The following is a 27,951-nucleotide window of genomic DNA, read 5'->3' as shown; positions in this document are numbered from 1 at the left end:
ACAGTACACACATAACACAAACACACACACACACACACATACACACACACCCTCCATGGTTTGAGGTGCTCCATAAATATAGCTGAGAAATAAAGCACTCTGTGGAAGTTAACGCAGGGTTTTTAAATTCACTACCTTTTAGTTTGCTGTCTCCTTTTTGATGTTAAAAAGGATGATAAATGATTCAATGGTACATATTCAGCAGAAGATGAAATCCAAGCAATCACGGACATGAAGTTCCTTTGAAAAAGAGCACAATAGCTGTGGTTAGACACAAAAAAAGCGTAGTTAAATTACTGGTACACAGCAGAAAGCAGTGGTGGGGAGCTCTTTTCAAAAGCCGTAGGTGGGAAATGGCAAATATTAAGTTGCAAATCGATTTGTGCATGCAGAGTTGTCTGGTTAACCTTGCATGCTCCCAATTTCATTTTGAATTAAACACATTAGACGGCTCTGGTCACTCCTTTCTCATGTTTAATTTCCACCCGATTGTGCAGGGGTGGAAGACAGTGACCACCCCCAGCGGTGCCGGCGTGTCTTTAAGAGGGCTCGGCCCAGGTCTGGCCCTGATGGACCTCATCTGACCCAGCATCACTCTCACCTTATACCATAATCTGACACCTTAATGTATCTATTGTTGGTCGGCAGACATCAGAGAGGACTTGGGGGGGGGGGGGGGGGTTCAATTCAACTCCGAGAGCTCATGCGTTGGTGCCACATTGTCACACTGCTGTTGTGTAAATGACTGTTTTCACACCAATGACTCGGTTGTGTGTGTCAGAGTTATTTGTTTTTTAGATTGCTTTGGTAGATTATAGTGTGCTGTTCTCGGAAAGTGAACTAAGGGAATGTGATGGGAGTTTCAGTGTGCCGGCCATTTCTGTCTGTCAGTGATGGGGAAATAAACTTGAAATGATGAGCAGGTCATGGTAAATGATCACAATCACATAGTACACATTCTTCTGATTGCAATTTTTTTGTTGTTGTTTGCAGGTGTTGCTAGTACTGTTTTGATTGTGAAACTAACGTCATCCCCTTGCTGATTGGCCTCCACCCTGCGGGCTGAGGGAAACATTAGTGTATTGTCAGGTGCCAGACTCAGGTGCCAGACGCTAGAAAAATGTGGCGTCATCATCACGGTTTGAGGTTTTGTCTTGTCTAGTGTTTTTTTTTTGTGGGTCTTTTAGTTTGTAGAGGGTTTTGTTCACTTCCTGTTTTCCATGTCATTTGGTTTTACTTCTTGTCCCTGTGTTTGAGTTCTTGTCAACCATGTGTTCCTTTGTTTATTTTGCCATGTGTCTTTGTTCCTTGTGTCTTGTCTCCGCCCCTCACCTGAGTCTTGTTTAGTTTCCTAATTAATAATGTTTTCTAAACAAAGTTTGGGAGGAGACCATAGCCACAGCCATCACTCACCCCACTTACGTTGGTAGGGAATAAAACCCTCCTTACTGCCCATCACGTCACGCTGGAGTTGCAAAGCCTCCCACCTCCTCCCCTGCTCCTCCATTTCACTATTAGCTCTAAGCTCTAAATTACCCCTTATCCATAGGGGGTGTCAGCGGACTCACATGTGTGATCCCCACTATTGGCATCCCACGACCATGGCCAGCTACCCAGCCAAACTTGCTATTCTCTCCACTTAGTCTATAAGCAATCCAATGGGTGAACTAGTGAATTAGTTGTTTAGCTTGGTTCTTGTGTGCATTGCGTTCACTTTGCCTTGTTGCTTTTGCCCTATCGTCTGTGTCCTTTGATTACCTTCCTGATGTATTTACAGTAAGTCCCTGTCTTTGTCATGATCCTTGCTTCATCATTGTGTTTTCTCATGGTTGCTGTGTTCCTGTGAATTCATTGTTGAGCATCTTGTCGTGCATTTGGGTCCGAACCCTAGTCTGCAGCTGTGACAGTTAATCATTCTAATATTGCCTGACATTCTAAGGCAGAATTTATTGTCATGACATGCATATGAAATCACATGTTGTCAGACACTGAGTTGTGCCTCGCAAAGCATGGTTAAATGCATTTGATGACATTAACATCACATTCAAAGAGGACTAAATAGAAACTGATGATAAGGCTCGGCTCAAAAAAGCATGACACGACTTGGAAATTTAGGAGAAAACCCTTCAAGAAATTAAATTCATAGCTCCTCTTACTGCTTGGAGCAGAAGTTAACAATCCCATCTGTTCATTTAGCAGATCGTGCAGATGCCTTTCATCAAGCCCTGTCTTATACCCGGCACATCGTGGCGCCAGGCACGACACAACTGTGTTTGCTAGTTTGTGGCCAACACAGTTATCATTATGCTGCCAGGGGTGCACACTGTCTCACCCGAAAATGAACCTTGCGTCCAAATCGTTGAATGAACAGGTGTGACAATGGAAAAAACGAGGCGCAGGCGCATGATCCCAAATTGATATTTTGACGACTCTGAAAATGATATCGCCACTGACCAAGAAAACCTGGTCTAAAGTGAAATGTGCGGTATTACACTGTTATTTTGAGAGTGTACTGTCAAGAAATCTAACTAGTCTGATGCACCTATGGCGAGACCTTAGCAACCAGTCCCTGGTGATGCATTGCAAAGACTGTGCTGTGCTTGAATGAATGTGCTTAGGATTCTTTGTCAGTCATTTGAATGTTATCGGGGTGAGCGTTGTTGTTTTTTTTTTCAGCCTATATGTTTTCGATTGTAATCCCTTGTCAGTCAGTACTGTGATTAGTGATCGTTTAGTGGTTGCCTACAAATTCAATAGCTAGCCTAGTACAGACTCATTGGTGTAATGGATGTTACACCTGAAATACACCTATAAATAAATAAACCGGATTAATTAAGAAAAGTAAGAACAACCCTTTTGAACCATGTGTCTGGTGTACTGATTACTACCACCGTCCAAATAGCAAAAGCGAACCCTATAAATGCACTAAACGCATGCAATTTTGATAGTCGAAATAGGTCAGTATGTGTACCCTATGGGAAACCCATAACTCAACAGTAACACGGCATAACATTACAGTGTTATCTGCACCGCACTCTGCCACAGGTTTATAAATGTATAGGCACTTCAGCTATAGTGCATCCAGTCATGAGAGGCCCACTGTATGTTTGAGGCATCATGCTCTAGGTTCCAGTATAACTAGCTTAGGCCAATGCACTGCCTCTTTAGTTCAACAGTGCATTGGATCTGCAGGAGCTGCAGCCTGTATATGCACACAGCACGGTTTGATTGGAAGCCTCTGTGGTTCCGTGTCAGTCAGGGGCTTCGGGGCCCTGGTATGGAGGACAGAAGGGGATGCCTCTGAGCTTGCCAGTTAAAGCAGAGTTAGATCTGTTTGGCTGGGGCTCGGGGTTTGCACGGGGCCAGGGGGGGGTTTGCTGCATGAGTTGCACAGAGCCAACATTTATCTGGCAAAGCATCAACGCCTCACGGGGTGCCCTAGTTTAAATCGGGGTGTGTTCGTGCTCTCTCTGCCCCCCTCGCCAATGAGGGAGACACACAGAGAGAGAGACAGTTGATCAGAGAGAGAGCCTGCCTCTCTGACGTCATGCCTGCTGATAAACAAAGCCTTTGCAAGACAGAGAGAGAGAGAGAGAGCATGGGGAATCTATTTACCAGGGTTGAGAGAGAGGAGCAGACAGAGAGAATTGAGGGAGGAAGGAGAGGGGGAAAAGGAGAAGGAACAAAAAACATTGAGAAATAAAGTGCAAATGAGTGAGGAACAGATAGAGGCAGGGGAGAGGAATGAGAGATAGAGATAAAACATGGAAAAAGAGGGTAAAAGATAGAGAGAAGTATGGAGAAGTATGGGGAGCGATGAGAGGGAGGGGGAGAGAGAGAGGGACTTAAGGTTCACCGTGAAATAGCCGAGTAAGCACTTTGCTCCTCACTTGAAAGAGGCTCTCGGAGTGGAGTTCTCTCCCGTGACTCCTGGGGTATTCCTACTGTAACATCAGACGCCATTCTCAATATCCCCCCTTCCTCTCAAGCTTAGCTGCTCTCTAAACTACAGGCATGCAGTAGCAACACATCCCCCTTTAGATAGAGAGCCATGGAGAGGAGTGAGGCTCTCTGTGATCTGACTGCCATAGCCTCTTCTGCAGTGTGGGACTGACACGCTGAAGCTGTGCTGCAGTGTTCCATCACCTATAGATTACAGTATTCATTTCATGTGTAATGTACAGATATGGATGATTATGAAGATGATTATATGATTATAAAGAAGAGTGGAGGATGTTTTCAAGAGGAAGCAACAGTGTTTTCTGTGGGAGACATTGTGTCTCCTTGTGAGGTTATATTACTTTATTACTTTACTTTTGTGAGTTTCATTACTTTCAGTGATAGATGAATGGAAAATATGGGGGAGAGGAACCTTGTGTAGGAAAGATTTTTTATGTAGCCATTTTGAATGCATACTTTGAAGATGGTTTCTTTCAGCTTCAGTTTACCAAGATGAGTTTCTACAACCTGTCTCCTCAGGATGTCTTTTTGTCATCATGCATTTGTATTGTTTTTAGTTCATAATAACCAAACAAATCTGTCATAATCTTTGTCACGGCTAGAGGCACAAAACATACGTACAGCTATATACTTATACTGCCCTTAGCTACAAAAACACTTTGTAGACTTACCCCCTCTCCCCCCTTCCCCTTCTCAGCCATCTGACGTCCCACTTTTACAGATGATGGATAGCACAAGGCCTTTAATTTACATCATGTAAACCTCCACACACAAATCAAAAGCAAGCGCTGTGCATGGCACAGCAACATGGTGGTAGTGTTATGAGACGACATGTGTGGCCGCTGCTGCTTATTGACGTATCTTCCCAGTCAATCCATTCTGGCCTGCGTTGCAGCAGGCTTTGGGAAAGGTAAATCATTTATGAGCTCGCCTGGTCATCTCGGATGACAGGGAATCTGCTGGAAAATGATTCCTCTCACTCTGGAACTGGAGCTAAACCATTTACCGTAATGACAAATATCGCTTTTGGTCACAATAAAACCCTGTATAACGGAACATGTCACTCTGAAATAGAATTTTATAGTTGCAGGAAATCTCATTGTGCTGGGTTGGAGCAGAGTTTTATGGATGCAGGGAACATGGGGAAATTATGATTGCATCTCATTTTCACATTTGTTCTTAATTTCCCTATTTTTATTACAGTGGTGGTTTGTTTTTCGGAAATTGTTATGTTTCAGTCCATTATCATGCAGCTCTAAAGATAAAAATCTGCATATTGTTTTCTTGTTAAACTCTCTCGCATTCATTGTCAGTTTGATATTTACTGGTTTAATAAAGCCTTTGAAACTAGTATTTTTTTCATGCTGGGGAAGAAAATGGATTCCATACGCATTCTCAGCAGGGAACTTCCTGTTTACAGGAAATATATCTAAGTGTACACTGAATAGGTGGATTTGTCAGGGGATGTATAAATAATTATCTTGTTTAAAAAAACAGGTTATTTTTGGCGTATATCGTGCAGAGTGTGGGAAGATCTTGATGAGTTACATTTCTGTAAGTGCTGAGTAGCTGGTAAGTGCTTTACCGGTACTTGCTTATATTCTGTTGCATATTTAATGGACCGACACAGCCTCAGGTTGAGAATATGTATAAATATATTACTGATATTATAGTTTATTTCACTGCAACATAAAAGTGTGGCCTACAGTAGTCATCATTATGTTGCAGTAAATTAAATGGGCTTTAGGTAAAATACACTCTAAGAATGAGCATTCCACTAGGGACTGAACTAACAGAAAATCTATGGTTTAGGTAATTTTTGATGTTTCCTGTATCAACACATTCTCTGGTTATTGCAGTGCAGCCTCATTTCTAATGGACTCATGATTCAAGTCAGAACATTCAGGCGGAACAAAGAATTTGTGAATGAACGTTCAAATTAGGCCTTACTGAATACCCCAATGATATTGCCGAATAAATTCCTACACACTTCCTACACATTTTCTTTTAAAGAAAGCAGAAAAATATCCTCAGCTGATAAAGGCTTGGAAACAGTGAGATGCTGTGACTTGAATTTTGAAGAAATCGTGTGTCTCACATGGCCAGAAGTGCAGTCTTTCTAAATCGTTTGACATCGCTGTGTCCACAGGGATGACTGTGGTGAAGTATTCATGACCAGGGCAGAGGCATGTCTGGGAAGGTCCCCACGTTGGGGATGTCAGCTCCCGGTCACACGTCATATGTTCACTTAGTGCCACAAAACTGGGCCGCCAGGCATGCTGGGAGAAATCGGTCAGACCCAGTGCTGTCTGCATGTGACCACCTCCTTTATGTGGCCCCTGCCCCCTCACTAGTTTTGTATCCTTCTTTATCCATTCAATTGTAGGCCTTTTTTTTGTATTATTTAAAACCCAAGCATGTATATGAATTGTGCTATATTAACTGAAGCTAAAAGAAACCATCTTCAAAGTATGCATTCAAAATGGCTACAATAGCCATTTATAAACTTGCATTTCCTTTTCTTCACCCACAAAAGCAAATATACTGGAGAGAACTGTGACCTTATTGGCTTCAACTTTTTGAGGCTCAAAAACACAAATAATCAAAACATATTGTTTATTTGCACGCATGCTGTATCAGTCCGGAACAATCAGGCATGTGAGAAGCAGAGATATCGCCTCATTGTGAAAACTAGGGCAGGTTTTTCAACTTTGGGTTTGTTCTTCGTTCAGAAGTTAAGACAAGAAAGTTGCAACGCTCTCTTCCGTAATGGAACTCCAGGGAGAGAACCTGAAGGTCAGCTCAGCATCATAAAACGCAGAAGAGCAGAACAGACTGTATTTGCTGCCTCCCTTCTTTATTTAAGCCAACGTCTGTGTATATCTGTGCCCAGCTGCAATGGCTTCAGCTCAAATTAGTTCTGTTTATCTTATTTCTTTGCACTTCTGTTTTCCCCCCTTTTTCCTCTCTCTCTCTCTCTCTCTCTCCACTGGATGCTTGTTTGACCTGGGGAGAAGTGCTGTCCTCATTCTCCTGTTCACCTTTTTTTTTACCTCTCACACAAAAGACTGTGATTAAGCTGTCATGACCTTATGACCACGGACTGCAGCCAAATTAAAACGGGTGGCAAAAAGATGCTGTTCGTTGATATAGAAAGGTCATGTGACGTCCGGTTTTAGGACACGTGGACAGAACAATATGTGTGACAGCGACTATTCATCCTGAAGGGCTATGACTGGACAACGGACAGAGAAACCACACACTGAAGGGCATTGTTTTGCTGTCTCATATGGTTTGAAGTATAAAAATACTCTGCAGTTCAATAATGTTTGCATCTGCCATTTTGGCATGGGAAAACATTGATTGCAAAGGATCAAAAAACATTCTGTAAACACAGCTCTGACAAGGTTGTCATAAGTCAGCAGCACTCCCTGATAGCAAAAGAGCAGGCATCAGAGCAGTTGGGACACGCTCACAGAGTATGTTCATTTGGAGTCACTGACTGGATGTACACTGACATCATCAGAGAATTTCCAGTGGTTGTAATTAGTCCTCTGAAATCCCTTCCAACATTTGGGTTTAATACAACTGAGGGGTCAACTCCCAGAGAGGCCAGACAGAGGGACTGGCAAGAGTAAATTAGCTGGACACTGTTTCAGGGCCCAGTCTAAACATCAAAGACTGCATGAATAATGAGACCATTAGTTGTCTGTACCTAGTATTACCATAAGGACACACGCGAGGACCTTTTCTGACGCATCCACACATTTTAATCGAATCGACCGGAAGTTCTAATCAGAGCGTACGCTTGAAATGGAAATTTTAATTGTCCTATTTATGTGCACATTCAGTTTTCAGGACTTAAACTGCCACATGAAATGTCAATCATTTTGCCTGAGGAAAATATGGAGGAATATTTTGTTTGGAGTTATAAATATGTTAACTTTGCCTTATTTGCCCTTATCTGCTGTTGGGAATTCCATTTTACTCCAATTAAAAGACATTTCTATAATCCACACATACACAAAATTGACATAGTAACAATGGACATGTTTGCAAAGTTATGGCTTAAGACAGTGGGGCCGATGAAGTCTTATGTCCATCTTTTGTTCCTTTAACATTTCTTATGAAGCAAAGCTTGAGGTTACTGTCATTGTTCTGACACTGACATTGCATGAAGTACTTACAGTATGTTGTGAAATACACCACAAATAGTGTTCCTCAAGCAACAGAAGGCCAAGCAAGTGACACCAAGAACTAGGTTGTTGCAAATACTGTATATACACTGTATTGTAGTCGGAGTAGACCCGTTGTGAAATACCTCAGAATCAGTTAGTGAGTTAGTGGTACAGACAAGGAATTGTGTAGTTCCAGCCGATGGTGTCACTCTAGCAATACAGACAAAATAGGCTAGAGAATATGCAAAACACAACATATAGACAATACACAACGTGTAATAGGCCAGAAACAATACAAAATATACACAATATACAATAAACAATAAACAAAAACGCAGTCTTTAAATATAAATGGGTGAGACTGAGGAAGAGAATAATCCAGTTGAAGGTCTCAGCTTGGACAACAAAGTAGACCATAATGGTGTTCATTATCACAACTCTACACTAATGAAATCAATAAAACATTTTGAGACCAAGCTGCAAGTGATTTAATGAAGAAAAAATACACCCACTGCTGAAATGCATGTGGAATACCATTATTGGAACTTGTGTTGAGATGTCCTTGAGGCATAACCCTTAGAGAGAATAACCCTGAGCTCCCAAAATCCAAATAACCTATTTGCTTTTAAGGGGGTAGAGTAAAATGACTGTCCTTGGCATGCCATTTCTTCTGTCTTTCTTTCTTTGTCTTTCTTTCTTTCCTTCTTTCTTTCTTTCATTGTCTCTTTCGTTGTCTGTCCCTGACCTATCTTCAGTGCACGTTGGGCAGCAGACAAGCGGTGTGCACTGAGACTCCTGTCGTCCAAATGTACGTTCAGCGGAAGAGTCCGGAACAGATGGCCCAGATCCCCGGCATGTTCCCGCTCTGGTAAAAGCTCAGTGTGATTAAGCCGGGGTCCTCTGCTAACAAGTCACTTCAGGATGGCGGAGACCTGGTGCCTGAGCGTGATACATTATTAACAGCCACTCCGGGCTCCTCTTGTCTCCTCTCCCCTCCCACAACGTGCCTCTTTTGGGGGGGGGGGGGGGTATTTCACAAAGCAGGATGGATGTGGCATAGAGTTTCAATGGCCTCTAGCCAGGCACCATTCTGCTAATCTGTGAAATTGGTATGATCGGATGGACACTGTAACCTGCTAAATCCTCAAATGGATTCAAGGCCTGGGAAAATACTTGTGTGGTGCATTATTTCATTTTTTTGCTCTTTTTTTTTTACTCTGGGTCTTCCCTTCTCAAACGCATAATCCCTGTTACAGCAACGCAAAGCTAATCCTGACCTCTGTCCAAATCAGCGCACTTGGCTGGGATCCACCTCCGAAATCCTGAATGAAAAGATTCTGTTAAAGCAACACTTCTCTGACACGGGCAGGCGGAGGCTGGCGGAGCATGTGTATGCGTCCCACAGCGACTCACAAAGTTCACAGTGAGAATAGGGATACAGCCAGCGACGAAACAAATCCCTTAAACCACATCTACAGATCCCTTTTATCCATTTTAGGATAGAACAGAGAACAGACTTATCCCAAATCTGATCGGTTTCAGTACAGCAGAAGCAACTATATATGGCTAATTATGTAATATGAATTCATAATATGTCAATTGTGCATAATCAGGTGGGAAGATTGTATTGTAGGAAAAATATGTACGTGGTCAGTGTTAAACCACATGTTTATGTGGATTACACGCCAAGAGGTTGCATCTATATGTACCTAACCTCGTAAACCAGACTCTTCAATTCGCTTCTCTTCGTGCAAAGATTCTGGCCAGGCGTCATTGGCAAACGTCTTCTTCGTGATGGATGGACATTTGTTTGAAGTTTAAAATCATTGGAGTTCCTTAAAACAACGTTTGGTAATGACATATGTTAACCTGGGGGGACGCAACGATAATGATAGACTTGCAACTTACAGTGAACGTAGTGCTCTCAGCCACACCCTTTGTTTGCTGGTTGGTTGGTGGTTCGCTGGTTTGGTTTTCTACACGAGAAATCCGTGGAAAGCACATCTGTGCCAGTCTATGACTGAAGCGAAATTAAATTGAGCGGAAGTACGTAGACGGGCGGAGACAGGCTAGCATCAACCTGCTTTGACCTTACCCAACTTTATTACTTTACTTAGTGGTGTTGCTAACAATCTTTTCAGATGCAGTTTAGTTATTTAGATCCAGCAGACTGGGTTCTACATGTCAAAATGGTCAATACTGCTCATGCAATAAATAGAACCAATGAGCATTGAATTGGTTTTACTAACACTGGCTTTCAACTCTACATACAACTCAACATCAGGGAATGTTCCATAAAAATTATCGTTTGAGAGTTGTAAATGTAGAACTGGGGTAATGGAGGATTCCCCTGTCAATGATTTGACACTAACATTTGGCATTTGAAGCTCGGATTTGACATCATCGCCACATCAGGTGGTAAACAGATTTGATGCCTTATTTTACTGCTCTTGGGTGCAAGTGTCACTGACACACATTGGCACACCTATGCACATTCAATGATGTTTGTCACTGGCCCGTGATGTCTGACCTGAACTAATTGCAGTGATTCAGGAAATGATGGATCCTAAACACATTCTGATTTGGTACCTCGCTCTTATAAGCACTGGAGCAGATGCCTGTGTTTGGAAATGGATGGGTTTGAAATCCATGGATTTGATTTTCACCACCATGCTCCTCACTCGTTGAGAGCTTGCCCTGTCATCTCTTATTAGTGCTGCCTGACTTCTGTAACAGTGTTGTGAACAAATAAGAGCTGAGGGTTACCCAGGAATGCCTGAACATATTACCTGAAAATATGAGGATTTTGTCCAGGCATTTTGGCAGGTAATCAATAGAAATTACTGTTTTTATTCCAAGCGAGACAGTGCACCAGTTTGACACCTCAGTGTGCTTGGTGATGCACTGGACTTTTATACGGTTTGCTCTGTGTATCGGCATGGAGTTTTTAATGCAGATCCAGGCAGTACTACCTGTCTTGCCACTAACAATGAGCACTCCATTCATTGATTCTTTTTTTCTTTTTGTGATTCTGTTGCAGGAGTACCAAATCGACATAATTTTCGCCCAGACGTGGACAGACAGTCGACTAAGATACAACAGCACAATGAAAATATTGACTCTGAACAGCAACATGGTGGGTCTGATCTGGCTGCCTGACACCATATTCAGGAACTCAAAGAATGCAGACTCTCACTGGATTACCACACCTAATCAGCTCCTTAGAATATGGAATGATGGAAAGATCCTCTACACACTGAGGTAAATTTGACGTGTGTGTGTGTGTGTTTGTGTTCCTGTGTGCCTGTGTGTGTGTGTGTGTGTGTGTGTGTGTGTGTGCATGTGCATGCATGCGTCAGTGTGTCTGATTTATCTTTTTTTTTTATTACTGAGCTAGAATATTGTAGTTGAATATTACAAGATAAAAGTGAGATATAGTTGCGTATGCTAACCACAGACCATTACTCACAAACAATATAATGTATTTGAAACTTTGTGAAAGCGTTGTTCAATATTCTTTAAAAGCAGCAACATTCTACAAATGTAACTGTTGTTTACAAAACTTTTGAAAGAAAACATTAGGATAAATGATCATTCAGAAGCGATTTCACATGAGGACTACATTTATAATTAGGGGATATTAACACATTAGAGGTGACATTTGGAGACGAGATGCAAACTAAAAAAACTACAAATGGCCCTTAATGAGACATCTGGGACGTCTGTTCTCAGGACCGGCCCTTTCTGAGCTCTTAATCCGTCGCCTTGACTGTTGGTGTGACTGATCCTCTTGAGAACACAAAAGGGGTCTGCTTAATTGGATTGTTTTAATATCCAAATGAAAAAAGTAATCAGATGGCACTTTTTTGAAAGAATATCAATGACCATTTCAGTGACAAGCTCTTTTGTCCATGAAGGCCCTCTTATTTTACCTCACCCTCTTAATGTTGTCAGTTAAAGTTAAAATTAGACAAACTTGCTAAAACAAATCAAAGTGTTCAACAACAGTAAAGTTGTCCCTGTCACAGCTGTTAATAACTTTGATATCAGAATGTCACTAAAGATTCCCTCGTGGGGTATATGAGCACAGGTGTCAACCTCCTGACAGCTTTGGCCATTATAAAGTTTGACAGATCTCGACTCTGTTCTGAGCCTTTGTGGAAGCCATTAAAAAACACCGGCTCCATGGGAAGCGCTTTCCTTTTTGGCTGCAGGATAAACAAATCTTCAATCATCTTTTTGCTGAAATGCCTTTGGTGGAAAAGAGTCCCAGATTTGTTGCCAGAGATTGCTCCTGGCCTCGGGTGAACTGGCAGATTGTGGTAGCGCTTAGACATGTGAAATGTGACTTCATCGTGGCCTCTGTATGCCATGGATCAGCGAAGAGCCCTGTCATCGTGACACAGCCACTGAGTTAAGCTGGGGAAAGTTTAGCACAAACAAGGCCGCTTAAAGTTCAGCCAGTCTAATGTGTCGCCTGATCTTATTCATAAGCCTCATAAATAAACACACATTTTTTGTACATGCTGTGACAGACAGGGACAACTTCACTGGAGCGCAAGGGGCCGAACGTGTTTTTGGGAATGGTCCAGAGGGAGAGGGCACTGTTAACTCATTGAGTGCCAAAAACGTAATATTACGTTTTTCCTTCCCATGCGTTGAGTGGCAAAAACGTAATATTATGTTTTTAGCTTTTTTTTTTAATTACGAAACTAGACACTCTAACACATCTTATATGTGATTTTGGGAACTCTGTGATGAATGGAAATTAAATATACGACGATCGAAAACTCATGAAAACGCACGATCATTTTATCATAAGACATTTTATCATAACTCGGTTGCCGCTTTGGGTCGAATCAGTGACGCATGCATGTCAGGTCAAAACCAGGCCATTTTCGTGGGTCTATCACTAGGTGGCAGTCTCGACAGGTCTCGCTGATCACTTCCCGGAAAGTTTACAGGCAACACTTCATATTTCATGAAAGACGTTATATCTCCATTTCTAGAAAAAAAACAGCGATTTTGATGAAAACTAGCCACTGTTTATCTTAGGATTTCTTAGGAACAAAGGCGTGTAGAAATACACGGTTTGCACCCACTGAGAGCTTAAAGTCTCACCTTTTAAACGAGCCATTGTATGTGTTCATAGCTATAACACAGAATATGCTGTGGCTGTACAAAAATCATCAACAATGGTCTAGATTGCTGGCACTCTAGTAGCCTGGTCCTTACCGCCTGTGACTACATTTCTCTTTGTCATATAGTCTGGAACAAAGTAATAATAATCTGTCTCCGTAATGGGCGGATGCTTATTTTGAGGTTTAGAATCATTGGAGTTCCCTTAACCAATCAGCAACATTTGGTAATGACGTGCTGTGCGCCGGAGTTCAGGCTTTTACGCTTACCACTTCTGCTCTCAGTAGTAAACAGACCGCTGGCTAGTATGCAGGCTACCTGACCGCCAGGGCAGTCTCTTCGTAGTGGATATATCTCTAACTTGCGCCAGCCACAGACCGAGAGTTGTATACCAAAAGCGTCACATCGCCGAGATTATATCAGCTCTTGTCACACGCCAGTTTTCCCTCTTATCTCTTCTCGCCGCTTATCAGACGATTGTTGTTCTACGCAGCCCGGTGACTTCGTCGGAGCTTACTTTGTTCTCCACGGGCTGTTCAGACTACACTCTCAGATAAATTGGATTGTACTGACGACCTACGTGTTATTTAATCTGGAGCTTGCTCAGTTAAACTAACAGTTGTTCGGCATAAAACAAAGCACCTTGAGCCACGCTCGGTGACTGGCTAACGTTACTGTCCACAAGCACGGTAGCCTCGCCTGGAGCCCAGCTCGGCCACAGGCTAGCCTCTGTCAAACACAAACACGGAGCGGTTTACCTTGAGCCCAGCTCGGTAACCGCTAGTCCCAGTCAAGCACAATCACAGCAGCCTTGCCTTGAGCTCCGCTCGGTAACCGGCTAGCTCACGTCAAGACACACCGCCTCGCCTTGAGCCCCACTCGGTAGGGTAGCTAGTAGCTAACATTCCATTCCTTAAGTAGGCCTATGCCGCATTGATTTTGTTAAGGTAATTTGAGAGTAGCGGGGAGAATAACGAGCAGCAAACGTTTATTTGAAAACATGATAAGTAGTGATGCACGTAGTACACTTGTGCGTTTAGGTTTAGCCATCACCATCTGATAAATCAAACTTTTCCCAAAGCCAGTTGGAAGGAGAGTTATATGTCCTTGCCATTTATAAAATTGACAAGACAAGCCTCTTGCTCCTGCTTTAATTGTGTGATGCCCTCGAGAGTTGCAACAACTTCGCGGATAGCTTCTAGCGTCTCTTCCTCCGTCGCCATTGTTGCTGTGCTGTTGAACTACAAGCTTCGCTGGACTACAAGCAACTCGGCAGGCAAGTTCCGCGTCATCACTCAACTGTTCGCTGATTGGCGCGGTCGTACGCGAACCGCATAATGTGGGTTGGGCCAGACTACGTGCGAGGCTGAAATCAAATTTTGGCCGGAAGTACGTAGGATGGTAACACCAGGCTAGCACTCTAGGACAAAGCTTCCGAAAACAGCTTGGCATTCAATGAGTTAAGTCACTCAGATTCACAGCCACAAATTCAAAACCATTCATCATGCCTGCTATCTGGACAACTCCCAGGCTTATCAGAAGCAGAGTTGATAACTACGCAAGATTTGCACATACACCTTGTTTACCATCTTTAAATCATCCCCAAAAGTACCAGTGATGGGACGGGCAGACATAGCAGTGAAATCACTGGGAGACATACAGGTCTTAAAACTAAACTGATATTCATCTTAATTTCTTGTGAAAAACTAACTTAACATTAGTTATAAACTTCATTCAACTTATTTCCTGTGATCCTCTCAATGCACATATGAATTGAGGCTGGTTCTGTAGTCCATGCTTCAGGATATCTGTTTCACAGTAGCATAATGCTTTGACATTGAGCATATTGCCTATCCTGTCACTACCACCCGTTAGGGGCGAGCAAGGCCCTCTTAATGTGTTGTAACCATTATTGTTAACTTTACAGGAGGTCCTCATTTTGTAGATAACTGTATAGTGTATAGGGCAAGTTTTGTCTATGTTGTTTTTTGTTGTTGCTGCTGTGAGACAGTATGTAAATAATATCGCAGACATGCATAATGAAAGCAGATGTGAAGGGAGTTGGCGCCAGCGGCTGTTTTCTTCATAAATAAATGGAGTTTGTGTATATGTTAGCTGTGCTTGTGGAACGTTGGTAAACCTCACTCCCAGACGCCTCAATAGTGCTGCTGGCATGCGAGCCAGTACCCTGGGCTATTGGCTCAATTGTCAGCGCGCTCGCCTCCCGATCCAAGGTGCTGCTGTTTCGCGGGTTCGAGTCCGGGCGTGTGCAGGGCTGAATCTGTGTTCAACACAACACAGGTTACATTGGTGCCGTGACCCGGATCGGGAGTGAGGTTTAGGGGGGTGAGTGTAACGGATGCCAGCTAGCTCAGCTGTGCTTGTGGAACGTTGGTAAACCTCACTCCCCGACGCCTCAAGAGTGCTGCTGGCATAGTAGCCTGGGCTATTTTTTTTTTCTTTTTCGCATGTCCAAATTTCCGTAAAGGATTCCCGGGACACTGAAAGACCGGGGTACACGAAACTTGGTGGGCATGTAACCCCACATGGATAGCATGGAACCATCGTTTTTCGTTTTGATCTGTAGCCCCCCCGCTGGACTGGACCCCCCGAAAGGAGGGTAGGGCAGACACAGTTTTCTGTGAATATCTTGAGAACCGTAGGGCCTAGGATGACCAATTTTTTCCGTATGTTTGCCTCCAGGGGTCATGTTAACCCATTCCATGTGCACACATGTGCATAAACAGATACACACGCACACACATACATTCACAGTAATCATACGTATGACACATACTCACACAGTAGACATATGTACGCATGCATGCACATGCACAAACACACATACGCAGACAAACACACAAGCACGCACACACACACACCCACACACATAAACATAAACGTGTGCACGCACACATGCACACAATTCAAGAATTTCTCAGAATTATGAACAGGCAAGATGGGGGTGGGGTTGTATAAAATCAATTTTACATGTGAAATCTATGAACTAATCATGTTTTGGTACTTGTTGTCTAGCAGATACCAGTGAGAATTGAGTGTGGATAATGCAATTTAGTGAGACAGTTAGAATCATATAGGCCTTTCAGCGTGATTTATTTTTGTGAAAAAAATGTGCTGGACTGGGCGGCGGTCATATTTTGTACCGCTCTGCGGTACATCTAGTTTACATATATTGCCATATATCACATTTTTGTATGGGGTGGACCTTCCTCAGTCACCTTTGGAGTGCCTGGATTCGTTTTCCTTCTCACGATTGAGTGGCCTGTGCACAGAGGGGATGGGCGTGTCGAGTGTGGGGCTTAAAGAAGCAGCGGGAATCAGGGCGCTGTATGAGTTGAAATTGTATGTATTTCCAAAAACCCTATTTCTTAACGGAATGTGGCAAAATAATTGTTTTTTCTCGATTATACTATTTTTGTGATTGTTTGGAGCCAAAATTGAGATTAAAATTTTGAAATGTGAAATTCGATTAATTGCACAGCCCTACTGTATATTAACAAAGATATTATTGGCATGTCTATGGTATGTTTTTTGTTGGTTTGTTGGTTTGTGTGTCAATAAGCAGGGTTATTAAAGAAAAATATTGGTCCAATTTTTGTGAAACTTGGTGGAATAGTGTAGCATTTTGTATTGCATTTTGAGCATATCTGACCCAGCAGGGAAACGCTCTATGAATTAAGTTTTACTTTCACTAACATTATGAGATACTGCATTTGGCTCAGACAGAGGTCGGCACACTCCAAATGCCTCTCTAGTTCTAGCTGAAAAATATTTTAATCCTTCTCCATTTTAGGAGCACATGCACAACCTAGAACACTGAGATTCCCTCAAAAAGAGCAGGAGAAACATGCACCTGTTTCATGAGGATCACTGAAATGTCTCCTATAGCTAACACCTTCCATTGAAGCCAGAGGCGCTATATACATTGTTTCACTACCCAAGAGTGGGATTAGATAGTGAGGGGTGGGCCTTGAAATTACTTATTTACCATACATGCACGTTTATATAAAACACGGACAGACACATTTACGTTTATATAAAAAAAATACTGAATTCTGAACAGCACACACATAGATGTCTGCTATGTTTATATAACAGGGCACACACATAAAAAGATTCAGTCCATAATTTTAAGTTAATAATCAGTGTTCCATATCAATATAGTCTGTAGTGGTAGCCATGGCAACAATGGGAAGTAGTGTTCACAGCTAATTGATTGATGAGATTGATGTGTGTCATTGCATTCACATCAGTAAGAAGAACAGTAGCAAAAACAAGTGTATGGATTTGTTTACTGTGCTATAAGCAAGCTAGCATCCCTCCACCACGCTCATTATGGAGTCATCCTATCTCCATTCCATCAATTATTTTTGTGTGCTGAGACACCTTTATGGTAATGTTCTCTTACGTATTATTTATGCTGTACTTTGACTCCGACTCAATGTTTCATAAGAAATTAGCTGTAAGCTTCTTTATAGCCTCTGTGTTGTATACTCAGTAAAATAAAAAGTTAAAAACGTGACAGACATATCTAAAAATAAAAAATAAAATCCATTGCGGTCTTCTGTCTGTCTGCATGTTGCCCCAAGCTCAAACAACAATGCCAAAACTCTAGCTCTTAAAAAGATGCATTCCATACTTTCTCCCAAGGTTGACACTGATGAAGGCCCTTGTCAAAAGCCGCCTGTCACTGACAACCACTGCAAACAAAAATCTTGTTCTGTGTTGGTTAACAGAAAGCCAAATCACAAGAAAAAATAGATACTTTTAAAAAAGAGTGAAACTCACCTCCAGCGTAAGGAATGTATTTTTGGCGGAGTGCGTCTTGGTTAATTTATTTCTTTGAGCGAGACTTAAGACAGTGGCCTATTTGGTGCTCCAGCCTGTTTCCTGAGAAGCAGGGGATGCAAATCTGCTATTTGGACCAGGGGAGATTTCACAGCCGAGCAGAGCAACTTTGTCATCCTGTCTCCAACGCTCTGCCAAGCATTTCCTTGGCAACAGGAAGGCCCCGCATTCAGGCTCACAGGCAAGTTCATGACAGTCCAATCAGGAACAAACAGTATTAAAAAAAACAGCGACCCACCACCACCACTACTACCACAAACACACACACACACACACACACACACACACACATACACACACCTCAGTACAGAGGCACATTAGGAATCAATATTCATGGACTCTGCAGTCCCACCAGTGGTAGTTGATGATTAAGGGGGGCAGTGAAATGCCATGCTCCAGATTAATTGCTCTCGTTGGCGTTGTTGTCAGCTCGGATAAACAATGGAGGCTATTCAGGTGATGAGGATGCTCCCTCGCGCCAGGGCTCTGTACACTCTCATCTTAGATTGTCTGTACAGATATCCTCATAATTTATTCCCTGGCGTTAGTCACAGTCTTAACACCTGATGTTGATGTATTGTTACCTTCCACCAAGGAGATTATGTTTATTAGTTATTATGTTTTTTGTTGTTAAGCTAAAGAAAATAGAGCACATAACTCCAGTTCTCAGGTCTTGGCACTGGTTCCCAGTTTAGATTCCTAGACAGTGTAGCTTATGCCAAGCATAACCAATCCTCCTCTGTCGTAACAGCACATTAAATTACTATTGTGTGATAATGTGCTAGCCTGGATGCTAGACGTATTTAGCCCCGCCCACAACATTTGAGGTCGGGAAGTTCGGTCTGGACTTGTTCTTTTGTGGAGCAACTATGCCCGAACCAGAGCTGTTCAGAGTCACAGTTCGGACCAGAACTCCTGAACGGTTTTGTTCAGAGCTGAAAATGCAATTGTGTTTGACAGAAGACAGATGTACAGATGTAGGTTGCTAGTGACAAAACATCAGCTTTCAGCATGGTACGATGTCTTTGTAAGTGACATTTAAATAAAAAGTGTTTCATTCTTCCTGGTTGTTCCTTACAAAAACGCTGTTTGCTAAAAGGTAGACATTTAGATTTCGCTATCACGTCTGTTGTACAAGATATTTACAGCGCAATAACCAGAAAAAAATGTTAAGGCATTTGTGGAGAAGAAGGCATTTGGAGAAGAAGAACCCCTGTATCAGTTGAAACACGCACCATAATCATATCCCAATGGAGCAGTATCAGACTCAAATTCTGACTAGAATTGAGTATAACGACGTCAGGCTAATAATGAAATAACTTTGAACGGGAACTTGTTATTGGTTTGTTTGTTTGTGTCTGTAAGCACGGTTATGCAAAAACTACTGGACCCATTTTTATTCAACTTGGTGGAATGGTGTAGCGTGGGCCAAAGAGGAACCCGTGACATTTTGGAGCAGATCTGAGCCAGGGAACAGCTATGTGAATTAAGTTTCACTTTCACTAGCATTGCAAGATTGGGTGGAGGACAGGATGCTCCAAGAGTCTTTGTAGTTTGGATTTAAACTCACTTCGAAATAGTTCTGAGAAAAACCTCTCCGTTGCTCTCAACATTGTGTGTAACATGCTGTTTTGTACAGTCAGGCTGTGATGTGACTTTCCTTGTCGCAGTCAAAGGCATTTCCCTGTGATGCAGTCACTGGCCTACATCTGTGCTCCCCGTCTCACGGGACTGGAGCGCGATGTTGTGGGGTGTGAGGTGAGGCACAGGTGTGTGTGGGGAATACACAAAACCAATCTCCGTCCTCCGTCAGACATAAGCCAACAAATGAGAACTGTCTCGGATACTTACCCTCTCATTCCTATCCTGTTTGACTCGCCATGTCTCCCAAAGTGATGTAGTTCTCAAACAGAGCTGTCCCAGGGCCTCTGTCTAGTGTGTTCTGCAAACAGCGATATATTTGTTAGACGTCTGTGCAGAGGTTGTATCAGCCCTCCGAAGGCTGCCAAGAGGTTCTGTTTTAGTTTTTTTGCACCATGCCCTTCACCTCTTGTAATGTGCAGGTCTTGTTGTGCTCTAGTGGAAAATTGGGTTTTGGAGTGGATTAGGTTTGGACAGACATGCCAAGTTACATCTGTTATGATTTGTACTGTGTACTTTTTCCAAGTTTGAACAATTTGAGCCCAGAAACTTTCCTATGAAACTAAGGAAACTTTCCCTCTTCATTAAGCAAGCGGTAAGATACTGTACATTGTTCACTAACTCTCACTCTCCATATTGTATCTCTAACATCTGTTCTGAGCATCATTTAATTATACGTTTTGTTTGGGATGTTTAAAAGAAGATTGAAAAAAGAAGAAAAATGCTTTGCAAAGCTCCAAATGATCCACAAAATGTAATAGTATGTAACAACGGCCCTTAGCTATTCTAAAATCCAAAAATCAGTGTAACCTACGGCCTCTCGGGGCTTATTGCTTAAGAGCATTATTACAATGTACTAACAGCCATGTCATGTAGTGTGTCCAGGAATGAAAATTAGCACCTGCCAAATGGTGGTAAAATACGAAAGTAGCTGGTAGATTTCAGACTCGTTTCCAAAATGTAATCCACCTCTGAGTATGTCCCTGATGATAACATTTCTATGAATCTGTTGTAGGGTTTCATGATTGTTCTCAAATGTATACGCCCATGATTAATCTTCAGTAAAGAGAGCAATATATTCCAATATTAAGTCACAACTTGTGCTATAATTACAATCAATTCTTTAGTTGCTCAATTTTGGAAACCCTCACACATTCTATTTTATCCTATTTTAGCAATCTAAAACGCATAGTCACTAGCGAATACCTTAATTAGATTTAGTGGATTGTCCAGTCCACATTGGGAGTGGTTTTGTTATCAAACGTTATCAAACGTCAGGCAGATGGCGCAACAAGGCGTTCCTATGTTTCTTAATCAGTCATGAGTGTGTTTTGGGCATAACATAATTTAAATCAATGAGGATGATGACAGTGACAGTGTGTCTTCAGCTGTGCTTCATATGCATCTTTCGCTATAGACCAGGTTTTTCTTGGTCAGTGGCGTAATGCTGTTTAGATGGTGTAAGATAGCGATTTTTAGATAATGCGCCACCTTAGGTCGTTAATTGCCACACCCTTGGGCGCAAAGCTTAATAAAAGTGAAGTGCATGGCACAAAACTTGAGTGTAAAATAGTAATAAACTTTGCATCGGGATGATAATCCGCTTTGTGCCAGGTTTTGCGTTGTGAAAATAGGGCCCTCTGTGTCTCTCTCTCTCTCTCTCTCTTTCTATTTTTCATTCTCTCTTTCTGTCTCTGTCTCTCTCTCTTTCTTTCTTTTTCTCATTCTCTCTGTCTCTCTCTCTCTCTCTCTCTCTCTCCCTCCCACATTCTGCAACAATTGGTGAAACACACAGCCACACACACATACACATGCACACAGACACAAAAATTATACATATCAGTGATATTAGGACCCATTTTGGACTCCAAATAATACTTGAAATATACATTTCAGGCCCTCTGTTGGCCTGCCTATTTTCTATAACTGTCTGTAATATAAGAAGTATATTCTCCTGGGGACGTTACACATCAGGTATATTTGCGATAACTGTCCTTAATCATAATCAGATATTATATATTGGGCACCAACAAATCAGGCTTAGTGTGCATTAAATGCTCCTAATGTGATCGGTTATTACATTTTCAGCTTTATGACATGATGGGCCTCTTACAAGCCCTGTGACTGCACTGTGTGAGGTAGGTAGTAGCCTAACTCATGGAGCTGTTTTTCTGTGTCTCTCTAGGCTCACCATCAACGCTGAGTGCCAGCTTCAGCTGCACAACTTCCCCATGGATGCCCACTCCTGCCCCCTCATCTTCTCCAGCTGTGAGTTCCGCTCGAGCCCTTTCATCATCTCTGCCTCTTTCTCTGCAACAAATACAAAAATACGTCAAGCATATCAAAGATGCATTCATCATGGTGTCTGCTGGATAAGCAAACTTTGGCTGGTGTGGAGTTTGGGTTGTTTGCAGTTGAAGAGATCCGAGAACGTATTACCATATACATAAAATGTCATAGTAGAGAGAGTTTCCTTTGCTTCTGTGTGTGAGAGGAGAATGTGGAGGTGCAGATATGTTTTGATGTTATGTTATTGCTAGTGTTTTACAAATGATATATTTTTAAGAGGTTTTAACAATACTTCATTGAGGATCAAAGAAAGAATAAGTTAAAAATAACATCAAACACTGTGGGGTTTTTTTAGTAAGTAGACATGCCATTGTCAACTCAGATAAAAATAAATATTACATATGTTTTCACAGGTTATTAGATAGGTTTACTTGCAAGAATTGAATTTATACTGTATGTGTGCTGCTGTGCTTGTGCTTGACTACCTGATCAGATCCTATCAAAACAACAGAAATAAGGAAGTAAATATAGACTATATTTGACCAGCTCATCTGCAGAAGCAAAATGTGACAGATATAGTGTGGACCACTGAAGTGAAGTCATAGGTGCTTTGATCTGTGCCTTGGACCCTCAGCTTTAAAGCATATATGTATTTATATTGCCGTCTTATTTATATTGCATTGTTAAGAAGGTGTGGTGTTTTTCTGTTTATGAAGGTTCAGGTTGAAGAAAGATGCTAGTCTTTTTTTCTTCAAATGTCAAATGTAGTGGAAGCAGTGGAATGAACTGTTGTTCTGCATGATGTTGTGTATAGCTAATTTCAAATGATTCACTTCTTTTTCAGGTAGGTCAACTCAAATTTAAACATTTGCATCATAGGCAAGTGCCTTTAATGCTATAAGCTAAAGTTAACTGAAAGAACAGAGCTAATCTAAGTTTGTCTGTTAGAAACCAATAAAATACCGTGACTGAATCGTTAAGCCATTTTACTATCTACTGTTGGAGCTGTTGCCTTCTCCCCTGTGCTTCCTAAGCTGGTCAAATAGCAAGTGATCACTTACTAGCAACTGGTCCAATAGTCACTGCCTTTAATTAAATGATTTATAAACAGCAGAGGGAATTAACAGAATGTGGGAGGCTGCAGATGCAGTGAAGTTTTCTCATCCATCACAGCAAATTCAAATCCAATTTACATTTAAGCCTGGCAAAACAACCAATAGCATGGTTAACAGACTGGTACAGGGGCTGTAGTGGATTTCTATTGTACCTCCCCAAAGTAAAACATACAGCCAAGATGGCGTGACAGGGCAGGTGGCGGAAAATCAGTTGCTTTATGCTGCTGGCATTAGTTCATTTCGGTGCACATTAGTAGGCTCCAGTGACCAGGCAGCTAAAAGCCTCTCACCTAAAAGAAAAAAACACACCAAATGCATGTGGATTGTGTCATAAAATGTCTCTTAATGAGGACATTGGGCCTAAGAAAAAGAAAAAGACACGTCAGACATGTTGCAATGTAAATCTCCTCCACAGAAAGAGACAAAGGGAGAAAGGAAATCACCCCCTTCAGAGCTCTTACACCCACATACAAACAATATACTCCAGCTAATGTAGTGTGGCGTATTATTTGGGATAAAGTCATTTGTAGCTGGTTTGTAAGAAGCAGCCAGTGCATGATGGTAAGGGAACTGAAAGAAAGGTAATGGAATTTTGGAGGTCACCGACATTCCAATGAAGAATGTATTCATATCATCTTCATCCTTGTCATCATCTTAAGTCATGGGCCACTCTGATAATAGAGGAATTCTCAGATCTACTAGATACACCTATAGGCACCTGTTCTTTTTTTATTTCAAAAACCAACAGGACATGAGACTGAAACTAAAGAGGTGATTTCTTTCTTCAAGATGTGTTCCCAGACTCACATTGCTCCATCTTGAATGCCTCTTCAGATAGATCTGTCTAATTAAAGAGACAGCACCATACTCTAGACAGAGACACTTCAGTTTTACTAGCCTAAGGTCAGAGATTCTCAATCAGATTAGCTCTATGTAAACATGTTCTTTCTCTGACATCAGTGCATGCCATCCTTACTGATTCCTGAATGAGTAAGTCCTGCTTGGCTGTATTTGACACTTTAACACATTAAAGCAACACCAAAGAGTTTTTTGTACCTTAAAATAATGTTTCCAAAATCGTTTCAGTGGTTCATCAACTTGTGGGTGAACGGCACTTCTGCATTCGCTTCGCAGCCCTCTATCGGCTATAACCGCACTATGTAAGTTTGCCAGATCGGGTAGCGGATCTGTAGTTCGATGGAATGAGACATAAGAAACTACAAATTTGACTTGCGTTTGATGTCGCAATACATCGTACTTCCATAAATCATGCAACATATTCTACCTTGTCTGTGGACATTGTTATTTGTAAAGCCGATGCTGGATAAACAAATAGCGTGCGTGCGACAGAGGGAAAGTTCTTTGGTGTTGCTTTAAGATTTAAAGCAAGAGCTTGATACCATGTTAACAGTGAAAGAAGTGCTAAAGTTGTCTCTTTCTTTCATTTCTTTCTTTATTCCAAAATACATGGTCAGAGTCATCATTCATTATGAGGCTAATTTGCTGAAATGGTTAGCTCAATCCTGCTCTGAACCCATTGTGTATTCCTAAATTGCTAGCTACTCCAGTGAATAAACCTTCTGACCGTTCTCTGGTCTGTGATTGTCCTTTTCTGGGTCAGTCGTGAGTAGGATGTTGTTGTGCTTGAATGTTTGGTTTGTGTGACAATGTGTGGAGCTCTGTGTTGTAACTTTTCAGCCTGAATAAGCTTATCAAAAAAGTTAATAAAAAGTTATTAAAAAGTGTTTAGTGCTATAGGCCCTAGTCTGCTATCAATCTTAAATAATTATCTTTCCTCAGGGTGTATCCCTGACCTTTTCAAGACAGCCAGTGCCCAGCCCCTCCTAAAAAAAACCTGGCCTTGATCCTTCCATTCTAAAAAAACTTTCGTCCAATCTCTAAATTGCCCTTTACTGAGGCATTGACATTCTGTAGAAAATATTACAGATTCACGCCCCCCAGGTATTGATTCGAATGGCATTATACATGTGGATGGGTCTGAGAATGTTTTCTGCAGGGTAACATACAATACTACTACCATAGATCAAGCTGCTTCATGCAATAGCATGACTTATGCTTATAGTTCTATTCCAACGTTGATTTCTACCCAACGTATAGTAAAAAGAAAAGGCAAATTTAAAACTAGAAACCTAACAAATATTCTTTCCATACCTCAGCATATTCCTCAAAAGCCAGAGGCATTTTCAGCTAACATGGGTTTACTAAATATAGGTGCACTTACTACCAAAACCTTTGCAATCAATGATTTTATTAGTGAAAAAAAATAGGATTTTCTGTTTCTTGTTGAAACCTGGCTGACTTCAGACAGCGAAGCTGTTCTTGTTGAAACTTGTCCCCCAAATTATAATTTCTTCCACTCAATTAGACAAGGCAAACGAGGTGGTGGAACCTTGGCAACACCCTCGATCTAGTCATTTCTAGAGGGATAGAAGTCACAGACTTATCAGTAAATGATATAAATATGTCTGATCATCATTGTGTATCTTTTAATATAGTACTACATACTCCAAAAAATCATCCCGAAATTGCAATCAAATCGCGACTCTTGGACATTAGAGCAGAACAGCAGTTCATAGCTTTTATAGACTCCATAAATTTAGATATTTTACATCATCCCATTGATCAAATGGTAGAGGCTCTCAATCGTGAATTAGGCGCTCTGCTTGACAGAGTGGCACCCTTAAAGACTAAAAAAAGGCCCTGTAGCAAACTGACACCTTGGATGAACGAAAATATCCATGATCTAAAAAGATCATGTAGAAAAGCTGAGAGAACATGGAGAAAAACTAAGTTACAGGTTCACCGTGCCATTCTAAAAGAAAAAATAGCAAATTATAATAAAGCTATTCGGAATGAAAGGAGGAACCACTTCTCTAAGGTAATTGCTGAAAACAGTGGAAACTCTAGGGTGTTGTTCTCTACCATTGATAGGCTATTGCATCAAACACCTTTTGATACACTCAGTCAGGCATCCTCTCTAAGATGCGAAGAATTTGCAGACTTCTTCAAAAACAAAGTCATTTCTATCAGGGAGGCTATTGATAACACAAGTAATATGGTTGATAGTACACCCAAAAATAGCCCCCCAAAATTAAGGTCCTTTAGCACTATTACTCAATCTGAGCTTGGTAAAATTATAACTCAAACCGGCTCCTCAGCATGTGTTTTAGATCCAATCCCTACTAGATTCCTCAAAAAAGTATACGATAGCTTAGCTCCCTTTATTCTCAAGGTAATAAATACCTCATTAGAAATAGGTATATTTCCAACTGCTTTTAAAACCGCTGTTGTGAAACCTTTACTTAAAAAGTCAAATCTTGACCATACCAATCTGAGCAACTACAGGCCTATATCAAATCTACCGTTCTTGAGCAAAGTACTTGAAAAAGTTGTTTGTAATCAGTTAAATACCTTCCTCAACGAAAACAGTATCCTTGAAAAATTCCAATCAGGTTTTAGATCAAATCACAGCACAGAAACGGCTCTAGTAAAAATAGTCAATGATCTCAGACTGGCTACTGACTCAAACAAAGTCTCAATCCTTATTCTTCTGGATTTGAGTGCGGCATTTAACACCATTGATCATAGCATCCTAATTCACCGCAGAGTGCGAATTACCCCATCATAATTGGGGGGTACTGCTCCTTCACTTCTTCTATGACCATCATGGTCCACTACCATATCAATCCCCACCGTGATCACCAAGTGCAACATGTGTTGTGCAACACACACAAGGTCTAAACATGCGACAATCTGATAATCAGTAGGCTACAGAATATCTCATCGTTCTTATATATCCTGTCGTCTCCCTGCGGCCTGCTCACGGCTTTCATCCTGTGCCTGTCTGCTGAGCACCCCTTTCCTTAACACATATGAACAGTGTATAAAACCTAACTGCACCTACACTTTTAATGTACTTGTTTGTAGATCTTAGTGTTAATATTTCCTGCTTACTCTTTTAGCACCAAAAAAGTGCCTGATGTCTGTGTGCCCTTTCCTTCTCCTCATAGTGTCTCTTTGAATAAAATAAAATCCTGGTTTCATTAAGATAGTATCAGGGTTCTCAGATGAAACTACATTTATCAAGCTAAAAATATGAAATAATAGAATGTAAAAACAATACCAACCAAGTAAAAACAAATTCAAATACTAGCACATACTATTTAGCCTAGCCTACTTGGGTCTTTTTATGTTTCCACAGGTTTCACTGATGTTATGTAGCCTAGGCTTAGCTACTGTACATCAGACCCTCTTGTGCATAGGCTACCGCCGCTAATATAAAAACACAGGATCTGTGCCAAACTAATTTCAAAAGGGCACAATAATTTATTCAAGATAAAATGAGAATAATCATAGGCTATGGAGTTCATCTCCTTAGAAATGACAATCGATTTTACCTCACCACAATGTAAAGCTTAATTTAAATAGAGAATTAGCCTATCTTGCTAACTAACCTTGGTAACTAACCAAGTCCCACTTTACTAGCCTCAGTGGGTAAGTAGCAGGTAAGTAGCCAGTAATTCAATGTATGAAGATGTGACATGATGAAAGAACAAAACACGTTTATAAATGGTTGTAAAATAACACATCTTCAACAACCTAGACGTCAGCTAGCAACTTACATTTACCCATGCACGTCAGCAGCAAACTGAATTTAGTCTACTGAAGGAATTTACCTAGCATTTTGTCATTCAACGTTGACACTTGCTTGTGAAGTTGAAGTCGTTCTCGCTCAGTTG

The 27,951-nt window shown here is 41.4% G+C and overlaps 1 protein-coding gene and 1 long non-coding RNA gene across 2 annotated transcripts in view; one reads left to right on the top strand and one right to left on the bottom strand.

Annotated features, from left to right (window-relative positions):
- LOC121678330 (gamma-aminobutyric acid receptor subunit gamma-3) overlaps positions 1 to 27,951 on the top strand; it is a 113,216-nt gene that overhangs the window by 53,623 nt on the left and 31,642 nt on the right. Inside the window, exons 4-5 of the mRNA XM_042057788.1 lie at positions 11,179 to 11,399; positions 21,973 to 22,055. Of these exons, the coding sequence (XP_041913722.1) occupies positions 11,179 to 11,399; positions 21,973 to 22,055 (304 nt within the window). The remainder of the gene's footprint in view (positions 1 to 11,178; positions 11,400 to 21,972; positions 22,056 to 27,951) is intronic.
- On the bottom strand, positions 58 to 27,951 carry LOC121678331. Its single transcript, XR_006021212.1, has 4 exons — positions 27,889 to 27,951; positions 21,979 to 22,097; positions 19,998 to 20,088; positions 58 to 240 (listed from the first exon to the last, which is right to left on the bottom strand). It is a non-coding gene; the product is annotated as an uncharacterized LOC121678331 (long non-coding RNA).

This window comes from Alosa sapidissima, chromosome 12, assembly GCF_018492685.1.
Source record: "Alosa sapidissima isolate fAloSap1 chromosome 12, fAloSap1.pri, whole genome shotgun sequence".
Lineage (NCBI taxonomy): Eukaryota > Metazoa > Chordata > Actinopteri > Clupeiformes > Clupeidae > Alosa > Alosa sapidissima.
The sequence above is the reverse complement of the archived record's forward strand: the minus strand, read 5'-3'. Positions and strand labels throughout refer to the sequence as shown.